Genomic DNA, 17,946 nt, shown 5'->3' with positions numbered 1-17,946 from the left:
GAATGACAACGTCTTGTCTACTCGCAGCCAGCCAACCAATTTTTCCTCCAGCGTAGCTTCAAACATTTCTGTAAAAGGCTCTCAAATCCTCCGTCTTTGGGAGAAAAAAGGGGGCGGGGGGTGAGGAAAGCTCAAAGCTATCAAAAGTATTTTAATCTCAGATTATAATTACACAAGCAAATTAAATTATGTCCAGTGTCAATTTACTATAATTAGAAATGACACACTTCATAGGTCCAAATACTTCCACAAAGCAGCACAGCCTGTGGTTAAGGAAGGAACCACACTGTCAGGAAGCAAGTTAAGTCAAAACAAAGAACTTTGCTTTCTCTTAGGCTCAGTGTCCTCAGGTGTTACCTGGAGGCTAGTAATAGTTCCAACTTCACAGACTTAGAAAGAGGTTTAAATGAGATTATGCGATTATGCAGAAGATGCAATACATATTAGCTACTGTTAAATGTAAGTTGGCTACGCATTAAAATATTGCCCATGTGCAATTTTAAAATGTGAAACTACACAACTGTCAGCAGAGATGGCTGAGGGCCACAGCAATAGGTATGTAAAGGTTTTCGTGGGCCATAAATTCTACAAGCACAAATGGGCAGAGCCACTATAAAGCCACACTGTGGTCACTAGGTACCCAAGCAGGACTCAGATGCAGTGAACCTTCCCCAACCGCCTGGTGTCTACACACACATGGTCCACCTCCCTCCAGGTGCTGTGGATGAGCTGTCTGTGATCTTACCCAGGAGCAAATTCTCCAGTTGTGCACCATATCCTAGCCCCTCTGGCCTTTGCAAAAACGATTTCTGCAACTGTCCTCTCTTCTTTCCTCATCGGTTTCCCCACTTCACTAGATCATTCCCACCATCAGACTAATAAGCTGCCATCCTATCTCCCATCTTTAATAAAAACCCTCTTGACGCCACAGTCCTCTCTAGCTCTAGCCTCTAGTCCTCACTAGCGACCCCATCTTGCTGAAACCAATGGCCAAGACTCTATCTCCTTACTTGCCGTATCAGCAGATTCTGACCCAGCTCATCTCTCCTTCCTTCTTGAAATACGTTCTTTCTTTAGCTTCCAGGACATCTTCTGGCTCTCCTCTTCCCTCAGTGGTCTCCCCTCCATCCCCCATGACTGGCTTAACACCACAGTGCTGCAGGACCTGGTCCATGGACTCCTCTCTTCTGCATCTACCCTCCCCTGCATGGTGAATTCATCCCATCCCATGAGTTTGAGAGTGCCTTCGCAATCCTTCATCTCCAGGTCCGGCTTCATCCATGGGCTCCTCTGTTGTCAACTCCATTGCCTATGGATCCTCTCCATGTAGACGTTCCCTAAGCATCTCAACTTAATATTTCCAAAAGTAAACTTCCTATGTCTCTCCTCCCAAATCAGTAATTGGCAACTCTATCCTCCCAGCTACTCAGAACAAAAACTTGACTAAACTATCCTTAGCTCTTATCACCTCACAAAACAAATCTTTCAACAAATTCTAATGACTCAGCCTTCAAGATATCTCCAAACACTGACCGTAGCTCACCACCACCCCTGCTACCACCCCAGTCCAAGCCAGTGGTCTCAGTTTTGAATGTGCCGCATACCTGTTCTCCTTGCCTCCACTCCTCCTCCCCTTTATAAATTATCCTCAAAATAGGGCTAGAGTCATTGAAGTGGCAAGACAAGGCACTCTTCTCAAAATCCAACCCAAAGTAAAATGGGTTTTACTCTGTCCCACAGCCTGACACTGAGAATTCTCACATCTCAAGGTTACTCACTGTGCTTGCTTTCCCCTGGGATCTCCTCCCAGGTGACCTGAATGACTCACCTGTCCATTCCTTCCGGTTTTTGCTTTAATGTGGCCCTCTCAGTGAGGTGTGTCCTGTCTATCCCCTTAGCCATTTTACTTTTCTTCACAAAACTTGTCAGGATCTGACATCCTATACTTGTTTTTATGTTTACTTATTTATTGTTTCTCCCACTAACATATAAGCTTCAGGAGGGTACAGATTTTTACCTGTTCTCTTTACTATTGTTCCCCAGTGCCTAAAATAGAGCCTGAGGTCACTCAATAAATACCTGTGAATGAATGAATGAGAGCCAAGTTTGAGCCTGAGGGTGTACCTAAAATTAGAAGGTACCATCTTTCATCTTTTCCCCAAATAGTAATTTACCACCAAGCAAAGACAGCCAACTACACAAGTTGTCATATCCTTCTATAGCCAGAATTTTGCTTGCACATGTTGTATCTATTTCTCACAACTCTTGCTGACCAGTAAATCAAACATTTCATAGTATCTAGGTCTTATATTTAACCTACTAAGGACCAAAAAGTAGATCTAACCATTAAAACCGACCTCCTGGAGTGCAGACACAGAGACCTTCAGACTTAGAAGCAAGCAGCAGGAAATCAGTCCCACTCCGCAATCCCTTTAGATATTCACAGAATATCTCTTCAGGTCAAAAAAGAAAAAAAAGACCTTGAAAATCATCTCATCTTTGCCTCTTTCTTACAATAAAGGCATCTCAAGTAGATTGATTTTTTTTTTTTTTTTTTTAAGTTAGAGGTGGAATGCCTTTAACCTGCTCCTGTTCTCTGTGAAGAGAGATCATTCTCTGACTCTTCTGGGCCTCTCCATCCCTTGCCTCACCCTTCTCCCCACCCACGCCCCTACCCCACCCCCTCACCCCAACTCCCCCACCCCACTTCCTGCCTCATGAAGAAGAGTGATGTATATGATTGATAGGTCTCGGAAAATAAGAAGTTTGCAAAGCTCAGAGATTCCCTCCTCGTTCTTCTTCCGGGTAAGGATCCTGATAGGAGACACATTGTCTTCCACCTCAGCAGGGATGAGCCCTACCCTAGCCCAGGGGGGTCTGACACACCCCACCCAGGGAGCACACTTCCTATCAAAGTGAGAGCCTCCTGTTCCCCCAGCCTTATTTGCAAAAGATATTTTTACTATATCTTTGTATTTGCTATTTCTAACCTGTTCCCTCAAGCCAGTAAGAGGGGTATGTTTACATTCGGGATCTCCTCAGAAACTCTAACTACCTTTAAGAAAAAGTGTTGTCACGTCTTCACTGGATGACTAATCCTAACACTAACAATTCTTCTTGTCAGAAAATTAATTCTCTAAATTCCTCATTTGAGAGTTTAACTTGATGCCTTCTTCCTCTTTGTGCTGAATGAAAAAAACACATTCTGGGGTGTGTGTGTGTGTGTGTGTGTGTGTGTGTGTGTGTGTGTGTGATAGTTGTATAGTGTGTACACACGTACAAATATTAAACATAACCTACAAAGTATTTGAGGAGGCAATCTGTGTTTCATATGCCTGAAGACCTTTTAAATGATCAGACTTTCTATTTTAATGTCAACCATGTTAGAATTTTCTAATCGTTTCAAAATTTTTATCATTTCTGAGACTCTGGACACTTTTAACACGTGTCTGTGTTTCAGCCAAGTATTTGCACATAATGGGCAAATAGTAAATATAGGTTTAAAAAAAAAGAGGCACTTCCCTCAAACTGAAACTTAAACATATCAGTTCTCTGTCTAGAATAATGTGTTGTCCCTTCTCTGCACCCCTAAAATATCTAAGCCAAATTTCTCATTTTCACCTAAATAGTCAGCTTGCCTTCCTGACTTCACTGTTTCTGTTCATGATGTGCTGGGTCTCGGAAAGCCCTAGGCTAGAACACTGACTTTATTTCAACTCCCCCCTACCCCCAGCCCCCAGCCCCATTTAATATCACTCTAGTCCTCATGATTTCTTCTTAGAAATTGCTCTCAAACTAATCCCATCTCTTCCAATCACTTTAAGTCCTCCTTGCTATACACTGCAAACCAACAAGGTACCGAATCCAAAGTCCCTGACATAATTTCTCACTACCAAATATTATATCAATTGTACCAAAATACTGTCTCAATTACTGCCAGGAAAACTATTTTAAAGTCCCACATTTAAAAGGCTTAAATTCTACTACTTACTACCTTTGTGATTTTGGTCACTTAAGACTTTCTTGTCAGTGCTCATCTGTAAAATGAGGATAACAGCATCCCATTCATAGATTCATCAAAATTAAATGGCCTAGGGGCGCCTAGGGTGGCTCAATGGGTTAAGAGGCTGACTTCAACTCAGGTGATGATCTCATGGGTCCTGAATTCAAGCCCCTGTTAGGCTTTGGTGCTGACAAAGAGCCTGGAGCCTGCTTCAGATTCTGTGTCTCCCTCTCTCTCTGCCCCTCCCCTGCTTGTGTTCTGTCTTTATCAAAAATAAATAAACATTTAAAAAAAATGTTTTTCAATTAAGTGGCCTAATCCAGAGTGGCTCAGTCAACGTTAGGTATTAATATTGCTATGTTGTTCTCTCTCAATAGTTTCAATGCCCATCATTACATCAGGATAAAACAGATTCAGAAAATTGATAGCTTTTTTCCATATTAGACATGAAAATTGCCGTAAAGACCTCTACTAATGAAATCCTCTCACTTCACAAAATAAGAAGCTGAAACTTGAAGATGGGGTAACAGAACCCAAATCAAAACTGAAGTGTCATTGAAGGCCCTCTGCGCTTTGTCCCTAACTTCTTTGCAATATCATCTCTCGTATTAGCCTATTGAAATATTCTAATGAGCTCACTATACCCAACTTAATCATGCCTGCCTTTAAAGTCCTACTCAACTGTTCGCCCCCAGGGAAAGGACTGCTGCTTTCTCTCTATTTATACAAATCCAACCTGGCCCACAGGGCCTATCTCAAGGCCCATCTCTCCCAGGAAACCTTCCCTGCTATCTTGTCCAGAGTACAGACCAATGGTCTAAGTGTCTTAGATCTCATTGTCATGCTTTGTCTGGATAAAAGTTACAAAAATCTCTATGGGTGAAAAGTTATACGCTTCCGTCATGTCCTTTCAGAGATTTTAAGTTCCCTGGGGCACAGGTGTGGCATCTTAACTATGCTTAAATGTCCCCAGCATACTACAGTCTTTGGAGGAAAAAAAAAAAAAAAATCAATGGCTATTTTTGGGAAGGTGGATTCTTGAGAGGGAGTGCTTTCACTGTATGCCATTGTGTCTGTGATCTGGGATCATCTTAATACCTTCATGTATTCAGTCACAGAAGCTCACAACTGAGGACAGGCAGCTTGGTATCTATGTGTTGTGGAATGATACCCAAACATCTCCTAGAGATTACTAAAGGCCCCTAGCACATTTCAAAGACCACACTATAGAACAGTAAGAGAACAAAAGCGTTCAGTAGCACAATCAACATTACAAAACCTCAAGTGACTACAGTACAAAGCTCGCACATATCACAGCAATCTTTAGCTAATCTAATTAAGCCCAAGCTACAACTGGTACACAAAATATTGGAGTACTTGTGGTTGATGCAATGTGGTTTGAGTTCCCAAGCAAGGAAGGGAGCAGGGAGGGTATGATGGTTGAGTACTAAAGGTCTGGAGTCGGAAAGCACTGTTTGAATTCTCATTTCAAGCTGATGCACATTGTGCCATCTGCAAGCAAATTATGAAAATTAAGGCTGACAGGTTGTCAAATGAGGGTAATAACTGGGCTCAAATAAGGTGGTAAGGCACATAAAAGGCTTATACCAGCTATTAAGATTTTAATAGATGAAAAATTAACTGATGTTATTATCACTGTGACCATCACCATCTAGCTAGAGCTATGGAAGTTGGAAGTGAACTGAACATTCTTTCCACCTGCCAGTACCTCTCAGGCCTCACCCACCTCTATTCCTGCCCCAGTCTGGTGTTTCTGATACGGTTAGAAGGAATCTCCAAGCTCCATGTCAACCGAGGGCCTGAAGTCCAGGCAAGCTGTAAGAACCCATACTCTATTACCCTACCCAGATGCTGAGATTCTCTCCCAAGAACTGGTTGATTACTATAAAGAGACAGTTCACACAGGCAATTTCCTTTTTCAGGTATAAACTTTCAGTATGCAACAATCTGGCCACAAGAATGAAATCGAATAAGCATTTTCAAGATCTGCTAAAGAAGCAGCTCCAACAACAACATTTCCAAATCCTGAGCTGCGGGTAGGAGAATGACTTTCATCAGAAATGACAGGAGCCAGCTGCTCCAGGAAAGATGTGAGCAGGGTGATGAGTGGACGTTAAAGAGGGCACCACACACTGAAGGGCTTCCCAAGGCTGTAAACACAAACAGAGAAGGGGACCCATCTTCATTCAAAGGCAACTAAAAATTAGTTGTGACACATGCTAAACTTCTGAACACAGCCAAATTCTTTTCCTCACTTCATCTCCTCTAGGCTCTTATCACCGCAAGCCGGAGAAACTCTTTGAAGTCTTTTATTTTCGTTGCAAATCTACTTTCACAGTCAAACATTTTTCATCAAGCTATTGGAGGGGAGAAAAAAAATAAAAGCTTGCTTTTTTTTTTTTTACTCATTAAGAAAGAACAAATAGTTGTGAACTTAAAAATTCTCCTCATTTTTTTTAAAATCTGTCTTTTTCATAAATATTTGTTGCAATTGCACAATGTTTATGTTCAAGAGAGTCACTTAGGAAAGAACAGCACGTCCTTTGGTGTTCCAGAACATGACACCAGGTAAGAGAAGATCTTTGAAGGAAAAAAAAAAAAAAAGTGAAAAAAAAATGTTTTAAAGAAAAATGTCCAAGTATTTTCTTTGTTTGCTACATGTTAAAAGGATCAAATAATCAATAACAGAATAACAAATAGAGGAATCTTTTGGTTTTTGTGTTTTTTTAATGTGAGGCCCCAATGCCAAAATGTTAACATTCTGATCTTAGCTTTAAAGAAGGACGTCTACCGGTTATATTTATCATCACTGGAAGTTTCACAGACTCGAGAGCTGTATTAGACATTCTATACATTAATATTTCTCATACGTCTCACAATTTTTTGATAGATAATACCTTGAAAGACTAATATTGAGCCTAGAATTTAAAGCCAGGAAAATGAGCATTTGTCCCCAGGGCCAAAAGCTTAGGAAAATATGACAGATAAGAAACGTGAATAGCATTTTAAAGGTTTTCCCTGAAGCTTCCTTGTGGTGATTATATTTTCCAAATCTAAAATCGTCTGGCTCACAGTATGACAAAGGTATGAGAAACTGGGACAGTCCACTGGGCCACTCTAGTAGCTTCCTATTGCTGTTGTAACAAACTGCCACAAACTCAGCCACTTGAAACACAGTTCTGGAGGTCAGGAGTTATCCTACAGTTATCTACAGTTCTCCTACAGTTATCCTACAGTTCTGGAGGTCAGGAGTCTGCAATAGGTCACATGGGTGTTCACAGGGCTGCATTTCTTCAAGAACCACTGGGAATAATCTGTTTCCTTGACTTTTTCCAGCTTCCAGAGCTCACCTGCATTCCCTGGCGTATGGTTCCCTTCCTTCATCTTCAAAGCCAGAAACATCAGACCAAGTCTGTCTTTTGCTGCCATCTCTCTAGTTTTGTCTCTATGGTCTCCCTCTTCCACTTCTCAGGACACCCCCCAATAATCCAGGATAGTCTCCCTATTTAAAGGCCAACTGGAGCACCCGGGTGGCTCGGTCAGCCAAGAATCTGACTCTTGATTTTGGGCTTAGGTCATGATCTCCTGGTTCATGAGATCCAGCCCACATCCAGCTCTGTGGTGACAGCGTGGAGGCTTCTTGGGATTCTCTCTTTCCTCTCTCTCTGCCCCTCCCCTGCCCACATGCTTGCTTGCACTCTCTCTCCCACTCTCAAAATATTTAAATATAAATAAGCATTAAAAAATAAATAAATAAAGGCCAATTGATTAGCAACTTTATTTTATCTGCAAACTGAATTCCTCTTGCCATGTAACATAACATATTCACAGGTCCAGGGATTCAGATGTAGACCTATTGTGGTGGGGAGGGGGGAGCATTATTCTACCTACCACAGCCATCAGATCCCATGCACTATGCTGGTAGGCCCTCACATGTGTTCTCTTCGGCATCCATCCTCCTTTTTCTTTAACTACATCCCAGTATTCCCTCAGGTAACCAACCCACATTCCACTCACAATCCCTATAAGTCAAGAGTAAAATGTCCCAGTTCAGGCCAATCAGGGCACTGCATCCCCTGACCATAGAGAATCGTTCAAAGCCAAGTAGCCAATAAAAGCCCCACCAGGAATTTTTGCTGGAGCTGTCAAAAAACAAGTGTTCTGTGGGACGCTTGGGTGGCTCAGTCAGTTAAGTGTCCAACTTCAGTTCAGGTTATGATCTCACAGTCTGTGAGTTCAAGCCCTGCGTCAGCTCTGTGCTGACAGCTCAGAGCCTGGAGCCTGCTTCGGATTCTGTGTCTCCCTCCCTCTCTGCTCCTCCCCCACTCATGCTCTGTCTCTTTCTCTCAAAAAATAAATAATCATTAACAAAAAAAAAAAAGTGCTCTGCTTACTGGGGTAAAAGGTAGAATGATAGCCCAGAGATGCTAGTGACAGTCTTTGCCACAACCTGAGGCACGACCAATCATATCCTGATAAAGAAATAAAGCCAAAGCAGGAAAATGAGAAAGAAAGAAGAGTAGAGGGAGGAAAGGGAGGGATTTCTGACATTATTTGAGCCCTCGGTTCAGCTCTACCTGACTTTGATTACCTGATCAATTTTGTGTTCCTTAACCAGTGTCAACTGGGTTCCTGTTATTTCCATCCAAAGGAGTCATGATTAATATAGGAACTTTCTCTCAATGAAATGAAAAGGACTTTTAACAAACAAGGTGAAAAGAAGAAAGAATTGTGTCTTGCATACATGAAATATAGTTGGTACAGAATCCATATGGAATAACTGTTTTTGTACCATTCATTCCTTACCCAACTCCTCCCTCCACTGCCATATTCCAACGAATTAAGCAACAGTATATTGAGTTACCAACATTAAGATAATACATGAAAATAGAACTCTCAAAGAGCTGTCACATGGTGAGTTGAGTGGTTGGAGAGTTTACAAGTCCTTGACACAGTAAATTAAGGTTCCTGGAAATTCATGGTGGTAGACAGACCTATCAAAAATGTACCGGTTAGAAAGAGGTGGCTCTCATTGAGTAAAAGTGTTTTAAAAAGCACAAGACTAAGATATAGTACTAATAATAGCTATTGTTCTAACTTGCTTACCAAGTGCCAGCATTTTATGAATCCTTTATAATTCTATGAAGTAAGTAGTAGTAATATGCCTATGTTACGTAGAAGAAAGTGATGCCTTGAGAAGTTAAAGTCATCAGCTAGAAAGTAGTGGAATCAGGCTTTTAAACCAGAGTGAACAGAGTCTGTGCCCCTGACCATTTGATAGAAGCAAGGCAATGAAAACTAATAGGTCCTCTCCTGGATATGCTGGTTATGTTTTAGATTAAGGAATGGACTTTACATGAAAAAGAGGTATTTTTACATATAAAAGAAAGAGAACTCAAACTCATATGAATAATGACTTCAATCATTCTTTTTAATTTGTATGCATACATATATAAAAATATAAGTACTAAATATGAAGAAAATTTGTAGGAAATGGTATTTAACATCTAAGATCCCAGTATTTGAAGATTCATGTATTTAATCCTATGTTACTTCCTACGAGTTTCCTAAATGTTATTTCTGGTTTACCAGTCACTTCAAAAACAAGATAGACTGTTTCATGCTGTTCATAATTTATTCTAAATTCCATAAAGATTCATCATGCTAAATTTGTGGCAATCATTTTTATAAACAAGAAACTGACATTACCACAAAATCTCTCCTAAGGATTTACAGTTAGTCAGCAAAATCATATAAACATATTGGGAAAATTATGATGGATAAATTACATGTGGGAACAAAGATTCCTAAACTAGGAAACTCTTCCCATGCTTTACTAACCATTCGAAAGAATATACAGCTCTCAAATTCTATGAGGTAGATGAATCTTGTCATAGTACTAATAAAATTTACAAAACATTTTTATAATTGCTCTTAAACCATGAACCAGGGTACTTGATAACTAGAAAAATAATTCATTGCATTTTTCAGAGATGGCATAACCAAATATTTAAAAATTACATTCAGATTTAAGAAGAGCAGAACCAAAACTAATTTAAAATGGACATTTTAAAAAATCAATGCTTCCCTATACTACCAGTAAGAGTTCAGGTCCTACAAACTTCAAAAGCCATCTGCCAACACATATCATGTTAATTTGGTTTTACTCAGCCAGCAGCTTCTAGAGCTTTCTCCTAAAGTAGTCATTTGAAAAGCAAGCTGTGTGGCAACATTCATTATGAGAAAATAGGTATTAATAAGTACATAAATTAAGGTTTATTAGGATAATGAGATTAAAATGATGTTCATAAGGATTTTGTAGTGATGTGGAAAATTTCACTAAAATACCAAACAAAACAAAAACAGGTATACAAAAATAACCTACACAACATGTGTATTGAATGATGACTGGGTAACGGGTGCCTTGGTGGCTCAGTCAGTTAAGCATCTGACTTCGGCTCAGGTCATGATCTCACAATTTGTGAGTTCAAGTCCCGCCTCCGGCTCTGTGCTGACAGCTTGGAGCCTGCTTCCGATTCTGTGTCTCCCTCTCTCTCTGCCCCTCCCCTGTCTCGTGTTCTGTCTCTCTCTGCCTCTCAAAAATAAATAAACAAGTAAAAAAAATAAATAAATGATGACTGGGTAAGAACATGCTAAATTGGTATTTAAGATGATTGTCAAAAATCTGGGGTATACAGAAAAATTAAAGAAGACAGTTATAATGGGCACATGTAAAACATCTATGTTCAGAAAGAAAACTAATTAAAAAGAATAAACAATTTGTAACAATAGCAGCAGCACAGTTTAGGAGTAAAAGCTGATATCTATGGGAGCAACATGAAAAAGAAGCTTCCCAAAATTCTGGCATTAGTGTTCCACCTAAGTCATCACTGTTACTATATTCAATCCAAGTAGTGTAACCAAACTCTTCATATTGAAATCACTCATGATTTTACCAGGCAATTTGGCATTGTCCCTAATGGATTTCCAAGGTAATCTGGGTTGGCTCCCCGCAAGCAAAGAATGCTTAGAGATAATCATCCTGGAAGCAGAAGTGACCATGGGGATTTCTTAATATTTCTGAGCAATATTGTGATTATTTGGTACAATGGCAAGAAAAAACAGTGAAAGTAAGGGGAAGAAGTATTTCAGCTAAACAGCAATAATAATTTGCGGGTACTAAATTAACATGCTACACTTCATAACCTCTTCATCTACAAAGCTTAAAACATTTAATATTACCCATTTTGATGCTTAGTGGAGGGGTGGAAGCTAAATCAATAAAGTCAAGTGCACAATCTTTAGTTACAAGAAAGAACAATGGCTTAAATGGGTAGCTATTCTAAATTTTACAAAAGATCCCTTTAAATCCCTTTAAGTCACACTTTTTAGTATTGCTGCTGGCACACTGGGTTCATCGATTTTAAGCTTAGGTTATCTTATTTCCCCTGATGCCTGGAACAAGGCAAATGATCTCAAGTAGACATTAGTGCAAAGTTAGTGGGCATTCCAAACCTGTACGTGATTCAGTTCAATTTGGCAAATCTTAACAAATAGATGAGAGACCAATAAACCCAGGTCCCTGAGCTTTGTGGAGTGCAATGAGAAGTTACAAGGAGTCTTGATAACATTGAATAATTAATTGGATAGCCATTATGACCATCAGCATTTTCTTGAGAACCAATTAAACCTGATAAGGGGCACAGAACAAGAGCATTTAAGAAAATATAGAACACAGGTGAATCCCAATATAATGCCCTGCTCACCAGATCTATGCATTGAATAACAAGTATTTGAGGACCCACAGGGCACCAAGCCCAATTTTATACACTGGAGATACAGCAATCATCAAGACAAACTGTTTGCTCTCATGAGGTCTACACTAGTAGAAATGCCCACCACGAGCCAAGGACTAGGTGAAGTGACTCACACTAAACCTTGAAAACCAAATAAATACCTGCAAATGATGAAAAAATCTCTCTCAATAAACTGGATATTTGAGAGGACAAGATTAGCAACTTTATTTGGTTAAGAATGAAATGGAATGGAATTTGAAACTGGGAAACAGAAATAGGGCAGAGAAAGATAGATATGCCCTGATTCCAAGAGAGGGGGGTAAGCAAGGGAACTCAGCACAACACCAAACCCTCACGATTTTTCCTCTAATGATACTCAGGCAATATCTAAGTGGCAGCTTATGAAACAAAGGACTCAGAGAATTCTTTTGCAGATTCTCCAATTTCTACAAAACCATGATTATTTCCTAAGCCACATGTGTCACAGAGCAAGGCTCCTTACCCAATCAGGCCAGCCAGCCAGCTGCCCACAATTACCTTAGGCATCCCACCAAGGCCATATTCTGAGTCAGAATGAAAGCGCTCCCTAACATGCCACAGAAGTATGTTAATGACCTCATGAATCACACACATTTACACAGTGCATACACATTCACACATGTACCTATATGCATGTATATGCATGTATGGGTGTATGTATATATATAGATATATGTATGAGTGTATGTGTGTATGGGTGTAGATAGGTAGGTAAATTGTTCCTCTCTGGTTGACAAAGGAGCAGAGAAGTAGGTCAGAGATCAAAACCTATTTACCCATTTTCTCCAGGGTGAATCATACTTTCCCACATATCAAGAGGGCATTTTAGGGGGCGCCTGGGTGGCTCAGTTGGTTAAGCTGCCACCTCTTGATTTCGGCTCAGGTCACGATCTCACAGTTTGTGAGTTCGAGCACAGAGCCCTCATCGGTTCCTCTGTCTCCCTCTCTCTGCCCCTCCCCCACTCGCTGTCTCGTACTCTCAAAAATAAATAAATATTTAAAAAAAGTTTAAAAAGAGGGCATTTTCCCACTGGGTAGAGGGAGAAGGAAAGAACAATCGCCTGTCAATACACTATACACTATCTAAATCATATATCTATACATATTCTAACCTGCCCCATCACAACTGCCCTCTCTCTACCTAAATAAAAGCCTTCCTACGTTAGAGAGCTAAAGCGTTATTAAGCACATTTTCATCATTTTCTCAAGCACATGTTGTGTGACTGTACTTACAAAAAGCATTTAAAAACTGGCAAAATTAACCAATCCTGTCAGAAGTCAAGCAAATGGTTACCTATCATGGCGGGGGTGGGGTCGGGGGGAAAGGATAGTGCTGAGAAGGTGGCATTCATGCTAGTAATGTACTTACTGTTCCAGAAGCTAGTTACACAGGACTGTTTGTTTCATGAAGAATCAGCAAGGGGTACACTCATATGCACTATCCTGCATGTATATGATACCTCAACAGAAACTATGTTTTTTAATTGAGCTTCCTAATAGTTTATGGTTTGTCACTAATTAATATTTATGTCTTCCTGAGACATTAAATTATGCAGAGAAACTATTCAGAACCATGGACTCTTCTCTAGCCAATTTGGAGACCAAGAAGTTAATTAACTCTGCAAGCCTTATTAGTCTTCCCTAATTGTACCATTCATCAAATGGCACCTCTAAGAGTGGTTATATAAAACCACTTTTAAATTTATTATTGGAAAAAAAATTAATTATATGTAGAGGAGGGCATTTGACCAAACTTCCAGGCAGGCAACCCCCTTACACATGGGGACAAGGGAAAGACGTCTCATTACTACACACATTTTTTTAAATGTATTTTTAAACCCCTTTCAAGAGCTACATAAATGATTATAACCCAAAGCCAAATGATAGCTATACTTTTACTATCACAAGACTCATGAATCAAACCTATTTTTATTCTTATTTCTTTTCTTCACTCGACCTGAAAATGGTAAATAAAAGTGATAGAAATAAAAGAGAGAATCCCCATAAAGCCGAGGCACTTGGGAGTAAGCAAATCTCCAGCAACACAATCCAAGAGTCCCCTGCCCTCCCCTCTTCCATATTGCTACTTATCTTCTTCCTACCAAATTTAAGCACACCTGTGCCACTTCCTTCCCTGTAGAAACCAGCAACCAACGTGATTCATATTAACAAAAGGAATGGGCCAAAGTCTAACTCAGGGCCTTTTACAGGAGAGCATGCTGATTCTATCTGAAAATTTAATCAAAGCAATATATTTTATTCCTTTGATAGAATGGGTGATCTTTTTAAAAATTTTTTAGGCTTATTTATTTATTTACAGAGAGACAGAGACAGTATGAGCAGGAGAAGGACAGAGACAGAGGGAGAGAGAGAATCCCAAGCAGCCTCTGCACTGCTCAACGGACTGAGCCACCCAGGCTGCCCCTAAAATGGATAATCTTAAAACCGCTTTAAAATTTACATATTGAAAAGTTGGGATGTGTAAGTAATCAAACGATTAAGCAATAAAAAAGAAAGATAACTTTCTCTTCTACTTGTTTTGAGGATTTTTTTTTTAAATCCTTCTTTAAAAAGATATATGTTGGGGCTTGGGTGTCTCTGTTGATTGAGTGTCCGACTTCAGCTCAGGTCATGATCTCACAGTTTGTGAGTTCGAGCCCCGCGTCGGGCTCTCCGCTGACAGCTCAGAGCCTGGAGCCTGCTTCGAATTCTGTGTGTGTGTCTCTCTCTGCCCCTCCCCTGCTCATACTCTGTCTCTCTCTATCTCTCAAAAATAAATACATGTTAAAAATTAAAAAAAAAATTTTTTTAAAGATATATGTTGATGGCTAAATGTCATGAGTTACAAATGACAAATGTCTTCACAGACGCTATATATTTAATGCAGTTCTCAGTCACTCTCCTCTCCTTTGTCCTATTCTTACTACTGAGGTCTAAGCTTGGGGAAGAGTTCCAGCAATGCCAAAGATTGCACACGACAGCATTCTGACATATGCAGATAGCCCGGATCTTGGGGTTCCTGCATTAGTTTGCAAGCATGGAATCCTCTTAGCTCTCTACTACGCACTACAGCAGGTAGCTGCAGAACCTCTCAAGTTTCAATTTCTTCAAATCTAAAAAAGGGCACAGTGGTGTATCTACCTCATAATGGTTGTGAGAATTAGATGACATAATCTGCGCAAAGCAATTAACACCGCCCAGAGCAGAGCACATAGGCAATGACACATAACTATGTTTGCAGTAATCAAAACTTTTCATCTAAAAGATGACTTTACAATATCACTTGACAAATACAGAATTTACAGAGACTAATATTCTGCCAAAATGAAAATTTATCGTTTAAAGTAATCCAAATTAAATGTATATAAAAAGACTTTGAATTGAGCCTGTCTTCTGGCCAGATGACCTTCAGTCTCTGAATTCAGAACTATTATATTATTATAAACAGCTTCAAAAAAAGAAAAAAAAAGATCACGTGGACTTTGGAATGACCTGTTACAATTCACATATACTCTCTGAGCCTCAGTCTTCTCACCCATAAAATGGGAGTAATTCCCACATCACCAGGTAATACTGAAGTTTTAGATGTTATTTGCAAACGCCGAGCAGTATCTTACACATTAGCAGATAATTGTTGTAAAGTAGGTGGAATAAGATAAGTCATCGGAGGGCTTATTTAAAGCTGGAAAAATTTTATGGGGCACCTGTGTGGCTCAGTCAGTTAAGCGTCTGACTTCAGCTCAGGTCATGATCTCACAGTCCGTGAGTTCGAGCCCCACATCGGGCTCTGTGCTGACAGCTCAGAGCCTGGAGCCTGCTTCAGATTCTATGTCTCCCTCTCTCTCTAACCCTCCCCCATTCATGCTCTGTCTCTCTCTGTCTCAAAAATAAATAAACATTAAAAAAAATTAGAAATAAAGCTGGAAAAATTTTAAGAGAAAAATTTTCATCCTGTCTTTCATTTTTCCCTTCTTTGTAGCATTCTTACACTTTGCTTTCTGTTCTAATCAGATATACTCTTCCTAAAGCTACATAAATTGATTTGACTTATCTCCATGCCTTATTCCAATCTCTACATCATCTGCCAAGTACCTACCAGTGGCTTGTCCAAAGACAAGCCTGAAAAAATTGATGCATAAAAAAACCCAACTGCAAATTTTTATACCACTTTAACTCAACCTGAGAAAAGTGGGACCTTCCTCCAGAAAGAGGAAGAGAAGAACAGAAATGTTCCTGGACGACGAATTATTTTTTAACCACCAATGGGAGAAATTTCAGAAACAATATTTTAATTAGCTAATTTCATCCCTTTCTTTCTACCAAGATAAGAATGACATCTGAGAACAAGGCTTACCTATTTGCACCATTTCTTCATTACCAGCCTGGAAAGGAGGGGGGAAAGTAAAAAGAAACAGTTACTGGGTTTCATCTTATCACCTCGTGCGTTTTATTTCTACCATTAATGCTTTTCAGGGGCTAATCAGGAGATGCTGGAGACGAGGACTGGTGCCTAAAGGCTGCACCTTGGTTTGTAGGTTCTTGGGGCAAGAGAATGAGCCATTTCAATAACAGTTTGTTACAGCGAGTTGTTTGCCCGTTTTAATTTTAATATTTATGAAGCCAGCAAAAATAAATACTGACATTCAATATTCTTTTCTTAAAACTCAGATACTGGGTGAGGATTAGCAATGAAAATCTCTAGCTAGAAGGGGGTCTGAGGTATCAGATTTGAGGTCAAGAATCAACTAGACATTCTTCGAGTTTTTAACCTATGGCCAGACCAGGCAGAGCAGAGAAGCTACAAAAACTCACAGAGAAATTCTGTGCTCAAAGTCCCACCGGCCCTGAGCTGATGTGATTTACTACAAACGGCTTGGCTCGTCCCGCTGAGCCTTCTCAAGGACTCTTCTAGGCGCATCGGGCTTCACCTTGAGTCTCCAAAGGGTGGGTGGGGGCTGGGCCGAAAAGAAACAGAGCCGCACTCAACTTAGCTTTAAAAGAGGAGGAGTTGTGCAGAGGGGGAGGGGAGAAAAGCGGCCGGCGCCTCCAGCCTCTGCCCACGAAAACGCAGGGCAGGAAACGTCCCCAGCCCCCCTCCCCAACTGTCAAACCCCAGCCCGGCCGCGGTCCTCCCAGGACACGTGTCTACTGGATGGCTCCCTGTCCGGCCCAGGGACTTCCTGAAACCCCCGCCTCCGGCTGCCCGAAAAAGCTGTGAGTCAGTGAGGAGGAGAGAAAGCCCCGCGAACCCGACTCCGGCGGCAGCAGCCAGAGCACTGGGATCCCGGACCCAGCGTCCAGAACTTCATTCAAGCGCCCAGACCGCCCTCCGGAAAGGGGAAACCCAGATGGCCCGGCGAGGATGCGAATTGGCTGCAGTTTGTCACCAGGAATTGTTACGAATGCCGCAAAAGGGGGGGGGGGGGGAGCCCTAGGTGTGACAAGCCTTGGGCTCCCAGAGGCAGAGTCATAACCCCCACCCTGCAGTGCAACCCCCCACCCCAGAAAGCCCCGCACGATGCGCCCAGCCCTCAAACACCGGTCCTGAACGCACAAGATAACAGGGAAGGGTGGGAGGGGGGAGGAGGAAAGAGAGGAGGGGAAAGAGGGGAGGAACTTTTTCGGGAAAAGGTTGGGTTTGAGTTTTTTCTTGTTATTATTTTCCACTTACTTGTCCATCAGCTGAAGTCCTAACCTCTACCAGAGCGGCTGCTATCAACCAAAGTGACAGGAGAACCATCACGAGTCGAGTTCACTTTTCAACTACTGGACAAAACAGATGCCCAGAGCAAACCCCCGCCCCCCCAAAAATAAGTTTCTTAAAAAAAAAAAAAAAAAAAAAGGAAAAAGGAAAAAATGCAGAATAAAAAAAAAAAAACTGATCTTCTGTGATTTGCTTCAATGAAAATGAAATTTGAGCTCTGAGACTGGCCCCCTCTGCTCTGCAGTTCTTTCCACTTCACCTTCTCACCCCGTCCTCCCAAACAGAGTGTGCAGGAGCGAGAAGGTGCTGCGAGCCGGGCACGGGCTGCGCCGGGAGAGGGGGAAGGGACCAGGGGCTTCCAACTATCTGCGCCCGAAGCAGCT

General features: G+C 41.0%; 1 protein-coding gene across 4 annotated transcripts in view; it reads right to left on the bottom strand.

The window, feature by feature from the left end:
- The window catches only part of ADAMTS3 (ADAM metallopeptidase with thrombospondin type 1 motif 3), a 259,971-nt gene extending 242,334 nt beyond the window's left edge, over window positions 1-17,637 (bottom strand). For 3 of the 4 annotated variants that reach the window (XM_042936209.1, XM_042936210.1, XM_042936212.1), the window contains exons 1-2: window positions 17,531-17,637; window positions 16,214-16,241 (exon numbers count right to left, since the gene is read on the bottom strand). In XM_042936209.1, coding sequence (XP_042792143.1) covers window positions 16,214-16,241; window positions 17,531-17,599 — 97 coding nt within the window. In that variant the 5' untranslated portion in view covers window positions 17,600-17,637. Of the gene's footprint in view, window positions 1-16,213; window positions 16,242-16,671; window positions 16,782-17,530 lie in introns of those variants that run through there. The other variant, XM_042936211.1, reaches the window with a different exon arrangement.
- Window positions 17,638-17,946: the final 309 nt, after the last annotated feature.

This window comes from Panthera leo, chromosome B1, assembly GCF_018350215.1.
Source record: "Panthera leo isolate Ple1 chromosome B1, P.leo_Ple1_pat1.1, whole genome shotgun sequence".
NCBI lineage: Eukaryota > Metazoa > Chordata > Mammalia > Carnivora > Felidae > Panthera > Panthera leo.
This window is presented reverse-complemented; position numbering and strand designations above follow the sequence as displayed.